The 12757-nt window shown below is 43.2% G+C and overlaps 1 protein-coding gene across 3 annotated transcripts in view; it reads left to right on the top strand.

The window, feature by feature from the left end:
- The window catches only part of wdfy4 (WDFY family member 4), a 235402-nt gene that overhangs the window by 166456 nt on the left and 56189 nt on the right, over positions 1-12757 (top strand). For all 3 annotated transcript variants that reach the window (XM_068020681.1, XM_068020680.1, XM_068020682.1), the window contains exons 48-51: positions 2559-2598; positions 3619-3738; positions 5240-5354; positions 11411-11520. In XM_068020681.1, coding sequence (XP_067876782.1) covers positions 2559-2598; positions 3619-3738; positions 5240-5354; positions 11411-11520 — 385 coding nt within the window. The remainder of the gene's footprint in view (positions 1-2558; positions 2599-3618; positions 3739-5239; positions 5355-11410; positions 11521-12757) is intronic.

The raw sequence follows: 12757 nt of genomic DNA, 5'->3' as shown, positions 1-12757 counted from the left end.
AAACCATGGGTATATACACAGTCACAGCTACAATTTGATCCTGACATCCTGAATCCGAGCATTTATTTTGCCTTTGATTTTTGCTTGAGTGCTAGAGCAACCTAAACATGATTGTTGGACCAATTTTGTGTCTGGGGCAATGTGGTTCAGTGAGTAAATGTCTTAAAGCAGTGTAGCTGCCGTAGTTATTGTCCCTGGAAGGGTGGGAAACGACCAGCCCACCTTGCTGCAGCTGATTGCATGGGTGTGGATGCTGGGGAAGGTTCAAATGGTGATGCCCCTGGCAGTCGAATAGCCATCCAGCGCTCTCACTCTTGAAGAACGACCGTGTTGTTGAGGCATTGGGAGAGCTGCTGAGACTGGTCAGACCTTTCTAGAGGGGAAGGGCAAGGGTGCACTTAGGACTCTGGGGTGACAATTGGTCTCTTGGTTCCTTCTGTGTGTTGCTATTAGCCTCTTGACTTTAGCTATTGCCAATCAGTTGTCAATTGGTTGTCCTGGTGTGTTTTATTCTGTGTGCTTAGACAGAAATAATGTTGCTAGTTAAACAAAAGTGCACTCGACCTCCCACTTAATTCCTGAACAAGTGATGTGTGCCAGAAAGCAAGGTACGTTCTTAAACTCGTACCTCAGAAAGCTATTTAACAATAGCTTATAGTTCCTTAAACAAGTACAGTCATTGTTTGCTATGCTTCACCCATTCATACAGGGTGAACTATGAGCAAAAACAGTTTTGAATTTGTCTCATTAAGTTATTTATACACACCCAGCAGAAAAAACCTTCACCCTCACTGCCTGGGAGTGTTGCCAACTCAGGTTGGTTGTATTCCTGGAGGTCACATGATCTCCTGCCTCCAACCACCTTGCCCAGCCATATAGCTTTCCTTCCGCCATCTTCAATATTTTTTGTAACTAATTAATGAAGGTGTTCAAAGCAAATTAACAAAAAATAATTTGATTAACACCTCTATAATCACTGGTTGGATCTCAGCTGGAGTATTATGTCCAATTCTGGGCACCACACATCAGGAAGGCTGTCACGGTTTTGGAGAGGCTGCAGAGGAGATTTACCAGAATTGTGCCAGGGTTGAGGGAGTTCAATTATGTGGAGAGACTGAAGAAGCTGGGATTGTTCTCCTTAGAACAAATAAGCTAACGGGGAGATTTAAAAGAGGTGTTCAAAATCATGAGGGTGTTTGATGGAGCAGATAGGGAGAAATTGTTTCCACTGGCAGTAAGGTCAGTTATGCTTTGGAATGCATTGCCTGAATTTAATCGTTTATCTATGTCCCATCATTCTAGACCCCTGAGTCACTGGAAATAACCTGTTTCTATTTACACCATCCCATTCCTTCATAATTTTAAACATCTCTATCAAATCACTCCATCCTTCCCTCTGTTCTGAAGAAAATAGTCCCAATTGTTCAATAAGGGGATTAAACAAATTAATTGATCTTTTTAGAGCTGAGCGTATGTGCAAGCAGTTTGATTCTGACATCAAATACAGGCTTGCAACATATTTGTTTATTATGTTCGATCAGACGCACACAACGGGCCTGATTTTAACTCACTCAAAACTCATTCACTTACACAGTTAAAATCGGGCCCATTAATATCTTTAAGCAGTAGACGTATAGAGAAATAAAGAGTATTACTCCATTCTTTTCCCCGTATAGGCAGGAAATCTTCATCATTCCTTTCCAAACCTGACACGCTCTTCGACTTAAGAAAAGTTTAAGATCTTTATAGGCTGCCTCTCACAAACCATGTGATTGTTGATTTGTTATGGAATGGAAAGTGTTATTGCAAACAAACCCCCAGAAAGGAAGTATTTCCTTCAAAACAACAGATGCCAACCTGTTGACCATCCCAGCCCACTGTCTCACTTCCTATCTCAAGACTGCCTTGGCTATCTCATTTCACAATGTGGCCACACGTTAAGTAAACAGGCACAAGTCACAAATCCTGCAGTTTCATCAAAACTGAAAACAGCAGCGCTGGCTAAATTGTAACCTGACACATTAAACTCTAAAGCATTCTGGGAATGAACAACCTTTAACCATTTTGTTATTTCTAGCTACAGTACCTACAAGCTATCCATATGTAAATCATGAATCATATGAGATTGAACCAAATCCTAATCTTGTCTATGCAACTAAGGTACCTTATGTACTGATATTAGTTGGACATGAAGTGTGTACAATTAGATTATCCTTCCATTTGTTTCTAAGGTCACAGCATTTGCATGTAAGCAGATATTTGATGGTTTCTTTTACTAAAAATGTGAGCAATTGCTAATCCTCAGGGACATCTCTTCAACCCCTGGTTAAAATGTATCTGCCAAGCAACAACCCTAGAGTAGGTTCTTTTTTGCTTAACCTTTTAACCTTTGTATGTCCAAAGATGGAACTGTGCAAACCAAATATCTGCTTTGGCATTCAACTTTGATATTAATCCCATTGCATTACTGGGAAACCTAGCAGAGAGCTGTGTGTAAATATGATTTTTATGGTGCTTTGTTAATTAAAACTCTCCCATTTATTTTTCCCCTTACATAGAAGAACATTAGGTGAGAAAGCAGTTACACAGAAATGGCAGGTAAGGTGCACCTTTTCTCACCTTCATAGGGCTGGGTGGTGAGAATGTTGCCTGATTTTGCTTTGGCTGTTTACCTGCTCGGAGTATAATCTGTCCCATTGATGCTCATGTTGCTGATGATGGGTTATACCATGTGGATAAAATAGGGGCATTGGCTGATGCTGATATTCTGATATGTGGGAAACGGAGCTTGCTTTTGTTATCCCGAAGAACCCATCTCCTCATGCCTGTAGTTAGATTCATGTCTTCAGTGGGCAAAATTCCAGCTTTATGTTTCAATAATATTTGTTGACCATTAATCCAGATGTATACAGTTCTTTGAGGACTTAACAGGGGAGAGGCTGAGAGGCAGTTTCTTCTGGCTGGAGAGTCTAGAACTATGGGTTATAGTCTAAAGATAAGGAGTTGGCCATTTAGGACTGAGGTGAGGAGAAATGTCTTCACTCAGAAGGTTGTAAATCTTTGGAATTTTCTACTCCAGAGGACTGTGGATGCTCAGTCATTAAGTTTATTCAAGAATGAAATGGATAGATTTTTGAACACGAAGAGAATCAAAAGATACAGGGATCAGCCATGATCTTATTGAATGGGGGAGCAGGCTCAAGGGGCCTACTCCAGCTCCTTTCTCTTATGTCTTTATGTTCTTGTGTCTGGTTGCAGTTATTCTGCACATCTTGCATTGCTGCAATGTAGTCTCAGTGCTGCAGTGTAACTAGTAGAACCACTATGTTAGGCAATTATGCAGGGGTTAATCGCTCGTGTTTAAACTGGTGGCTTCCTAGTTTCTGACATTTGCATGTCACCACTATCGGGAGAATCAGCTATTTAAAACTGGGTTATACTGTTATACTGACATACCAGTGCCATCAGTGTTAAACTCCAACAAATCCACTAGAAAATACAGTTCAGAATACACTAAAAAGTTTGCGGTTGCTTTCTATCCTGTAATTAGTACTAGGAAATTCAATAAATTATTAATTGTAATACGTTTTTATATGACTTTTCCCCCCTCTGTGGCAGAAAGGAGAGATCAGCAACTTTGAGTATCTCATGCATCTGAACACTTTGGCTGGGCGGACCTATAATGATCTGATGCAGTATCCCGTGTTCCCCTGGATTCTTGCTGATTATGACTCTGAGGTAAGCAATGAATAGCACAAAGAGTCTGCATTTATTTATACAGTGACTTTCATGTCGTCAGGACACCCTCAGGCACTTCAATGCCCATGAATTACCTTTTAATTGCAGTCACTGTTATTATGTAGGCAAACGTAGCAGCCAATTTAGACACAGGAAGATCCCCCAAGCACCCAATGGGATAAATGATCAGTTAGTCTGTCTTGGAGGCGTTGGTTGAGGGAGTAATATTGGCCAGCAGCCCAGGAATACTTCTGGGTGGACGCACTAAGATGGGCCAAATGGGCTTCCTCGTTCGCAACTATCTTATGAAGTGGTGAACAAATAAAATAAAAGTCTTGCTCTGTTACAGGGGTTGGGTTTGTACCATGTTACAATGGTAAATGTGCACCTACTAACTTCTGATTCTTTGTCACCTGTACATAATATCCTATGTGTAATCATTATAATATAAGCCATACTGTAATTATATTATCCAGAATCAACTATTCTAATGCACTCCTGACCGCCTTCCTTCACCTTCCTTAAACTTAAGCTCAAACAAACCCGTACTGCCCGCATCCTACTCTGTGCCAAATTTCGTTCATCCATCAAGCATGTGCCTGGAGATCATGGTTAGTCGTGGGACATCGGGAGACATACTTAATTCCTCCCTCCCCCACTGTGCAAATTGCCCTAATTTCTTTAGGAACAATGCAGGACTGAGAATGACCTCCTCTCTCCATTAGGCTAATTTCAAAGGACACTGACTCCTTCTTACACTTTACCTCAGACACCCTACTATAAGTATATCCACCAACTTCACACAGCCTCCCAGTGTGGAATATTCCAAACTTGTTGTGTGAAGAAATTGCGGGGGTAAATTTCACTTTTGGTAGGAGCTGAAAGCTGGTGGATAGGCCACCAGTCCCGTCCTGTTATCCCTCCGCTGACTTCAATGGAGTTTAGAATGGGTAAGGTCACCTGCTACTGCTGGTTTTCCACTTCTGCTGAAACTGAGATGTACCCTCACACGTTATAGCTATGCATCTATCTTTCTGTTCCAAGTTTGAGTCCATGTGCTTTTGATCGTGAATTTGCTGCCCATTTATTTATTTTCCCTGAAGATTTTAAACATCTCAGTAAGGTCAATACTTTCCGCACACTTTTTTTTTCAGAATACACCTAGTAACCCCGAGTCTGTCCTCATAACTCAGGTGCCTGAATGCATTTAACAATTTAGTTGTCTTCTTTGTACTCCCATCAATTTTGCTTTGGTGTATAAAGTTACGCGCTATATATTATGTGTTCTCTGTTTAATGCTGGAGTCAACATCAAAAAGTTAACAGCTTTCCAGCGCATGTACAACTCTCACCACCTTCAGTGAATTATTGCATAAACTGTTTCCATATTGCAAGTACTTCAATTAGTCTCAAGTTGGTATATCTGGTACTGGCTCCGGAGAGTTGTAACACAATGAATATTTATGCCATTTTTCACCGACCCTGTTTGTTTTTGCTTCTAGGAGTTGGATCTGACTAATGCAAAGACATTCCGAGATCTCTCGAAACCCATGGGAGCACAAACAGAGAACAGGAAGGAGAAATTCATCCAACGATATTTTGAAGTGGAAAATGATGGTTAGTATTTTCACAGGAAACTGATGGAATAATTAGCGAGAGACTAAAAAGAATGATAGGAGAATCTATTTGTTTCAAATGTTAAAAGGATTTGATAGGTAGATTTGGAGTAGCTATTTCCTCTGGTGGGGGAATCATGAATGAGGGGACCTAATTATTAAATGAGAACTAAAGCTTTTGGGAGCAGAATATTTTTCACACTGACATTCGTAGAAATCTGGAATTCTCTCCCTCAAAAGTCTGTGGATTCTGGGAGCAACTGGAGCTTACAAAACTGAGATAGATATATTTTTGTTAAGTCACAGTATTGAGGGATTTGGGGCAAAGGTAGGTGAATAGGATTGAGGTGCAATGCAGCCATGATCTGATTGAATGATGGAACAAGCTCGAGGGGCTGAATGGCCTACTCCTGTTCCTAATGTTGGCGAGTAAAATAATGAAGCTCAGCCTGAGTGTAGCTTTTTTTTTTATCAGTTCACACTGACCTTTCTGGTATCTTGGTATTTGATTCTTTTTTTCATCTGTTGCTAACATTGGGTTAATACTTCACTCCTCACCCCACACACCTTTCTTACGGTTCCCCACCACTGCTTCAGGCAGTTCTCTCTCCCTCGTTTGGAAATGCAGGACAGCTCGAGTCCCAAACTCCTCCGTGACCTCCAGCAAGGATAACACGTGAGGTGAGCTTGACACTAGTCAAGATTCTGACACAAACACATGTGTCACTGGGTTGGGTCTCCATTAATTAAATTGGCTTGGCCACTCAATGGGCAGATTGTTACAGTAATAAGGCTTAGGAATAATTCTGTTTCTGAACCAAATATCTAATATCCAATGTCACATAGCAAAGGAAGAGCTGATTCATCCCTTGCCCAACCCAGTGGATGTTGTGCTCCTTATTGTTGCTTTAATTGGCCAGCTAACTCAGCATTGATCATAATCGAACCTAGGATTATCCTGGTCTGGACAGCTCTGTACCACACTGGACTGTCTGTACCCTGTTGGCCACTACCATTCATCACTACATATAACAAACAGGGGGCATCGTCCCCACTTATGTTACCCAAAATTGGTATTATTTTGGGAGGAAATGTGTTGTAGTTGTTCTGTGTTTCGGGATGTGAGCCAGGGCAGATTTAAAAAGACCGGCTAATAGTGAAAACACTGAGCTGGTCTGGCAGCATCTGTGGAGAGAGAAAGGTAAGGTTAACATTTCAGGTCAGAAAAGGGACCCCTGTGTAATCTGAGCTCAGATGGCTTTAATCTGGTTCGAACAAGTTTCTATCTCCACAGAAACCTGAACATTTAGTTTCCCTTTCAGTTAGGGTGTGTCTCAAAAAAAACAAGCTTTGAAACCATGGTCAGTGCACCTAACAGAACATACAACAAGTCATCTGTTCAGACAGCAGCTTGCACAGGCTCTTCCTCTTTGACCACTGGTCCCACAAACTGCGGACTCCATCACACTGTACGTGAGGTTGGGGATGTTTAGCTTCCTAGAGTACAAGTGAAGTATCAGCTCTGTTCTTCCCTCCCCTGTGCCATTTATATTCCAGTTTTGCAGTATGGGATCAGTGAATTTAGAGTAATACATTCTCATTGATAAGTCACTTATGTCCTGAGTACATTAAGCCCTTCCAGGTTTGTGGAGCTGAATAAGTCAGCTCTTTGCTTAACACATGATGTTTATGTTAAACCTTTTACTGATGTGCAGATAATCTTTGATTATCTGGACTCCCATTATCCACACTCTCAAGAATGTTTACAAAAGATAGGGTTGCTGGAATTTCTATCAGGAGACCGAGGGGAGCCATGATTGCCGGGAGGTATTAAAAGAAATATCTACAGTTTAAAATAGAAAAGACTACAGGAAATCAATTGAAAGGAGATTTGGGGACTGTCAATTATCCAACAATTGCCATTATTTATGGTGGAGTCGGTAGAGTGAGGTCTCCTTCGTGCAGCAAGTAGCAAAGGTTCAGCTGTGAATGACTTTAATGGAACTTGTGCGCGTGAATTTTGCAAGAATCTGCAGCAACGTGTAGAGGCTCTGCAGACATTGGAAAATCATGGACATGATTTCCTGATATGTATGAACTGCATGGGAAGTCCAATTAGCAGTGCAAGGTCTTCCTAAACATCCCGTAAGGTTTATGATATTTATTGCATGTTTTTATAAAGTACTAAAAGAAAGACATGCGTTTATATAGTGCCTTTCACAACCTCAATACATCCCAAAGTGCTTTACAGCCAATGAGTACTTTTTAAAGTGTTGTCACAGTGGTAATGTAGGGAAAGCGACAGCCAATGTCCACGCAGCAAGACCCCACAGTGACCAGAAGGCGATAGTGACCAGAAAATCGGTTTTAGTAATGTTGGTTGAAGGTTAAATGTTGTTCAGGAAAACTCCCCTGCTGCTCTTCAAAATACTGCTATGGGATCTTTTCCGTCCACCTGAGAGGACAGACTGGGTCTTGGGTTAACGTCTCATCCAAAACATGGCGCCTCTGACAGTGCGGTACTCCCTCAGAACTTCATCAAAGTGTCTACCTAGATTTTTTTGTTTGTGTCTAGAGTGGGACATGAACCAAAACTTCCAACTCAGAGGCGTGAGTGCTTTAGATTGTGAGAAAACTTTGTAAATAGTCCCAGCGCATCATCTCATAATCCTAACACCACCTACTATTCATAACCCCACTCAGCAACCTTTTTTAATGTTTCCACTTATTTTAGATATTTCAGATAAAGGGAAGCATTTATTCCCACACATCCTCCTCAGGCGTGCAAAGTCCCAGCAAATTTAATTACAAAAACATTATATCATTCACAGTGAAATTCTGGATGAGTTTGCAGTTGTGTTTTTGATTGTAATCTATATCCTAGCTATTAATGAAGACCGTTTGTGCTGTAAACTTATTCTTTAAACGTTTCTTGTTTTATTTCTGTGATAAGTTTCCCTGCTGGAAACTTATATTGTTAATGTTTGTTTTTTCATTCGTTCATGGGATGTAGATGTCACTGGCTAGGCAAGCATTTATTGCCTGTCCCTAATTTCCCTTGAAGAGATGTGGTGAGCTGCCTTCTTGAACTGCTGCAGTCCATGTGGTGCAGGTACACCCACAGTGCTGTTAGGAAGGGAGTTCCAGGATTTTGACCACCGACAGAGAAGGAACGGTTATATAGTTCCAAGTCAGGATGGTGTGTGGCTTGGAGGGAACTTGCAGATGGTGGTGTTCTCATGCATCTGCTGTCTTTGTCCTTCTAGGTGGTAGAGGTCACAGGTTTGGAAGGTGCTGTCTAAGGAGCCTTGGTGCGTTGCTGCAGTGCATCTTGTAGATGGTACACACTGCTGCCACTGTGCGTCGATAGTGGAGGGAGTGAATGTTGAAGATGGTGGATTGGGTGCCAATCAAGTGAGCTGCTTTGTCCTGGATGGTGTCGAGCTTCTTGAGTGTTGTGGGAGCTGCATCCATCCAGGCAAGTGGAAAGTATTCCATCACACTCCTGACTTGTGCCTTGTAGACGGTGGACAGGCTTTGGGGAGTCAGGTGGTGAGTTACTTGCTGCAGAATTCCCAGCCTCTGACCTGCTCTTGTAGCCACGGTATTTATATGGCTACTCCAGTTCAGTTTCTGGTCAATGGTAATCTCCAGGATGTTGATAGTGGGGGATTCAGCGATGGTAATGCCATTGAATGTCAAGGGGAGATAGTTAGATTCTCTCTTGTTTGAGATGGTTGTTGCCTGGCACTTCTGTGGCGCAAATGTGACTTGCCACTTATCAGCCCAAGCCTCGATGTTGTCCAGGTCTTGCTGCATATGGACACAGACTGCTTCAGTATCTGAGAAGTCGCAAATGGTGCTGAACATTGTGTAATCATCAGCGAACATCCCTACTTCTGATCTTATGATGTAGGGAAGTTCATTGATGAAGCAGCTGAAGATGGTTGGGCCTAGGACACTACCCTGAAGAATTCCTGCAGTGATTTCCTGGGACTGAGATGATTGACCTCCAGCAACCACAATCATCATCCTTTGTGCTAGGTATGACTCCAAACAGCGGAGAGTTTTCCCCCTGATTCCCATTGACTTTAGTTTTGCTAGGGCTCCTTGATGCCATACTCAGTCAAATGCTGCCTTGATGTCAAGGGCAGTCACTCTCACCTGATCTCTTGAGTTCAGCTCTTTTGTTCAGTTCTGGACCACGGCTGTAATGAGGTCAGGAACTGACGGAACCCAAACTGAGTGTCAGTGAGCAGATTATTGCTGAGCAGGTGCCGCTTGATAGCACTGTCGACGACACCTTCCGTCACTTTGATGATCGAGAGTAGACTGATGGGTTATTAATTGGCCGGGTTAGATTTGTCCTGCTTTTTGTGGTCAGGACATACCTGGGCAATTTTCCACATTGCAGGGTAGATGCCAGTGTTATTATTGTACTGGAACAGCTTGGCTAGGGTCACGGCTATTTCTGGAGCACAGGTCTTCAGTACTATTTCCGGAATGTTGTTAGGGCCTTTACAGTATCCAGTGCCTTCAATTGTTTCCTGGTATCACATGATGTGAATCGAATTCGCTGAAGACTGGCATCTGTGATGGTAGGAACCTCAGGAGGAGGTCTTACAATCCCCAAGATTAGGGTCTTGAAACATGGGGCAGTATTTTATGGAGGTAACGGGGGTCTCAGCCACTGGCTGAAGAGCTGTGAGAGCCCCGTGTTGTGTCTTTTTGGGAAGGCCCGCCGCATCATGTGCCAATTAGGCACTTGACTGGGCAGCATTGGGCCATCCACAGGATAAAGGACCGTGGGGACCCTGCGGAAGCAGTGACTGCTGCCGGTAATGCACCCACCCAAGGCTTAGGATCATCAATGGACCCAGGGTACCGGTGCCTGATGACGGGAGGGGTGTGTAGGGGGGTTGGCAGCAAGGGCAATGGATGGCTTTCAGCAGGCCCTTCCCTTCCCGATGCTGGGTCCCTCGATCAGGCCTATGAATGAGGGACACCCTAGGAACCAGCAAGCAACGCGTATGGGTTTGCTTGTCATGATCCCCGTGTAGTGACCGGCCTGCCTATTACTGGGCTATTAATGGTGGCAGCAAGATGAGGCCCTTAAGTGGGCATTAATTGCTCACTTATGGGCCTCAATTGGTGGCGGGATGGGAAGGCCGTCCATGGGCCTACCCGCCATAGACTTAATTGGGGTGGAGACAGGAAGGTGACAACATCCCCGCCCGCCACCATCCCACTCGATTAAATGCTCTCCCCGCCTCAAGCTCGCCACGAGGGAGAGTATAAAATCCAGCACATGCTATCTAAATGACATAATGGTGACTCGTGTTTTCTCATGGGTGAACATGTTAATTTTTTTGGTATCCCTTCAGTTTATTGAACTTTGAGTTGGTTCCAGGCCACGCACTCACTTTCCTGTTCAAATCCCTCTCTGATGTCCAGTTTCATCCTTTTTGCAGCCCATTTTCTCAGTTGGAGATCCACCTGTTCTTACCCAGGTATGTAGGTCATATTCTCACCCAGGTATACAGATCCCATTCTCAAACCTGGGTGTACAGCAGACCGAAGTTGCATAGGTTCCATTCTCACCTATGATATGTAGGTCCTGTCCCACCCGCTATATGGGCTTAAGACATAAGCCTCCACCTCTACAGTGAGCCATTCAGCCCCTCAAGCATGTTCTGCCGGTCATGGCTGGTCTGTACCTTAACTCATTTTCACCCCTTTGCTCCAGATCACTTACTATCCTTACCTAACAAAAATCTATTCTCAGTCTTGAGATTTCAATTGACCCAGCATCCACAGACTTTTTGGGGGAGTGAATTCCAAACCTCCACTTCCATATGCAGCTGAAGCAAGTAAATCAAGTTGAGATACTAATCAGCCATAATCTAATTGACTGGCAGAGCAGACTCAAGGGGCAGAATGGCTCAGTCCTGTTCCTGTGTCTAGTATATAGGTCCTATTCTGCTCCTGCAGTTTCTATGTCTTCAGCTGATCTTGCAGTATCTTTCTGACCAAGTGAAATTGTTTGATTTCTTACAGGGGACTTGTCTGCACAGTGTCACTACTGCACTCATTATTCTTCAGCAATAATTGTTGCTTCTTACCTTGTGCGAATGGAACCGTTCACTCAGACCTTCTGCTCACTGCAGGTACAGTACCAGTGCTATTCCTGATGCACATTGTGATGCAGTCACAGTTTGCTGGGGCTCTTCTCTGAGGTTGTTTCTGAATAGTTCAAGCACGGGGGGGAAAACTACTTGATGGCTCAGTTGAGTTGTGCTTTGCTGACCTGTAAAAACCAGGGAGGCCCCAATTTCTAAGGTTTGGGATGTTCTCTCTGACACCTCCCTGAAATAGGCATTCTTCACGTGTGCAACCTCAATTTAATATCTCACCTGAAGGAAAGCACCTCCAATAGTGTAGCAATCCCTCATTCAACCCCACTTTCACCAGAATGATCATGCGGCTTATGGGGTTGAATTCTGGGGACAGGCTGCATAAACCTGGATTGCATTGCCTCGAGTTTAGTAGTTTGAGGGGTGATCTGATTGAGGTGTTTAAAATGTTAAAAGGATTTGACAGGGTCGGGACATAATCTTAATATAAGAACTAGGCCAGTTTGAAGGTAAATCAGGAAACACTTTTTCATACAAAGGGTAGTGAAAAACTGGAATTCTCTTGCCCAAAAGGCTTTGGATGTTCGGTCAATTGGAGTTTTCAAGACTGAGATCAGTAGATTTTTGCGAGATAAGTGTATCAAGGGATATGGAGCCTCGGCAGACAAATGGAGTTGGCATACAGATCAACCATGATCTTAATGAATGGTGCAGCAGGAGCATGGGGTTGAATAGCCTGTTCCTATGCACCCTCAGCACTGCACTCAAGTGTCAACCTAGATTATGTGCTGAACTCTCAGATGGGCTTTGAACGCTAGGCCTTAAGACTCAAAGGTGAGATTGCTACCTCTGAGCCAAGGCTGACATTTAGATTAGAAGTACAGATGTTACTTAATGTAAACTATAATTAGTCAAATAACTGTATATCTATGGATTCTGATTGCTTTTAGGTGTAATGAATGGAAATAAGAACAAAAAGTGCTGGAAATACTCAGCAGGTCTGGCAGCATCTGTGGAGAGAGAAGCAGAGTTAACGTTTCAGGTCAGTGACCTTTCATCAGGACTGGCAAAGGTTAGAAATGTAATAGGTTTTAAGCAAATAAAGTTGTGGGGGGGGGGGGGGAGAGAACAAAAGGGAAGGTGTTGATAGGACAGAGGGAAAGAGAGATTAACTGACAAGAGGTCATGGGCAAAGGCAAAGAGTGTGCTCGTGGTGTGATGAAAGACAAAGCGTTAGTGCAGAGAGGGTGTTAAATGACAGAATAATGAA

This window comes from Heterodontus francisci, chromosome 42 (genome assembly GCF_036365525.1).
Source record: "Heterodontus francisci isolate sHetFra1 chromosome 42, sHetFra1.hap1, whole genome shotgun sequence".
Lineage (NCBI taxonomy): Eukaryota > Metazoa > Chordata > Chondrichthyes > Heterodontiformes > Heterodontidae > Heterodontus > Heterodontus francisci.
The sequence above is the reverse complement of the archived record's forward strand: the minus strand, read 5'-3'. Positions and strand labels throughout refer to the sequence as shown.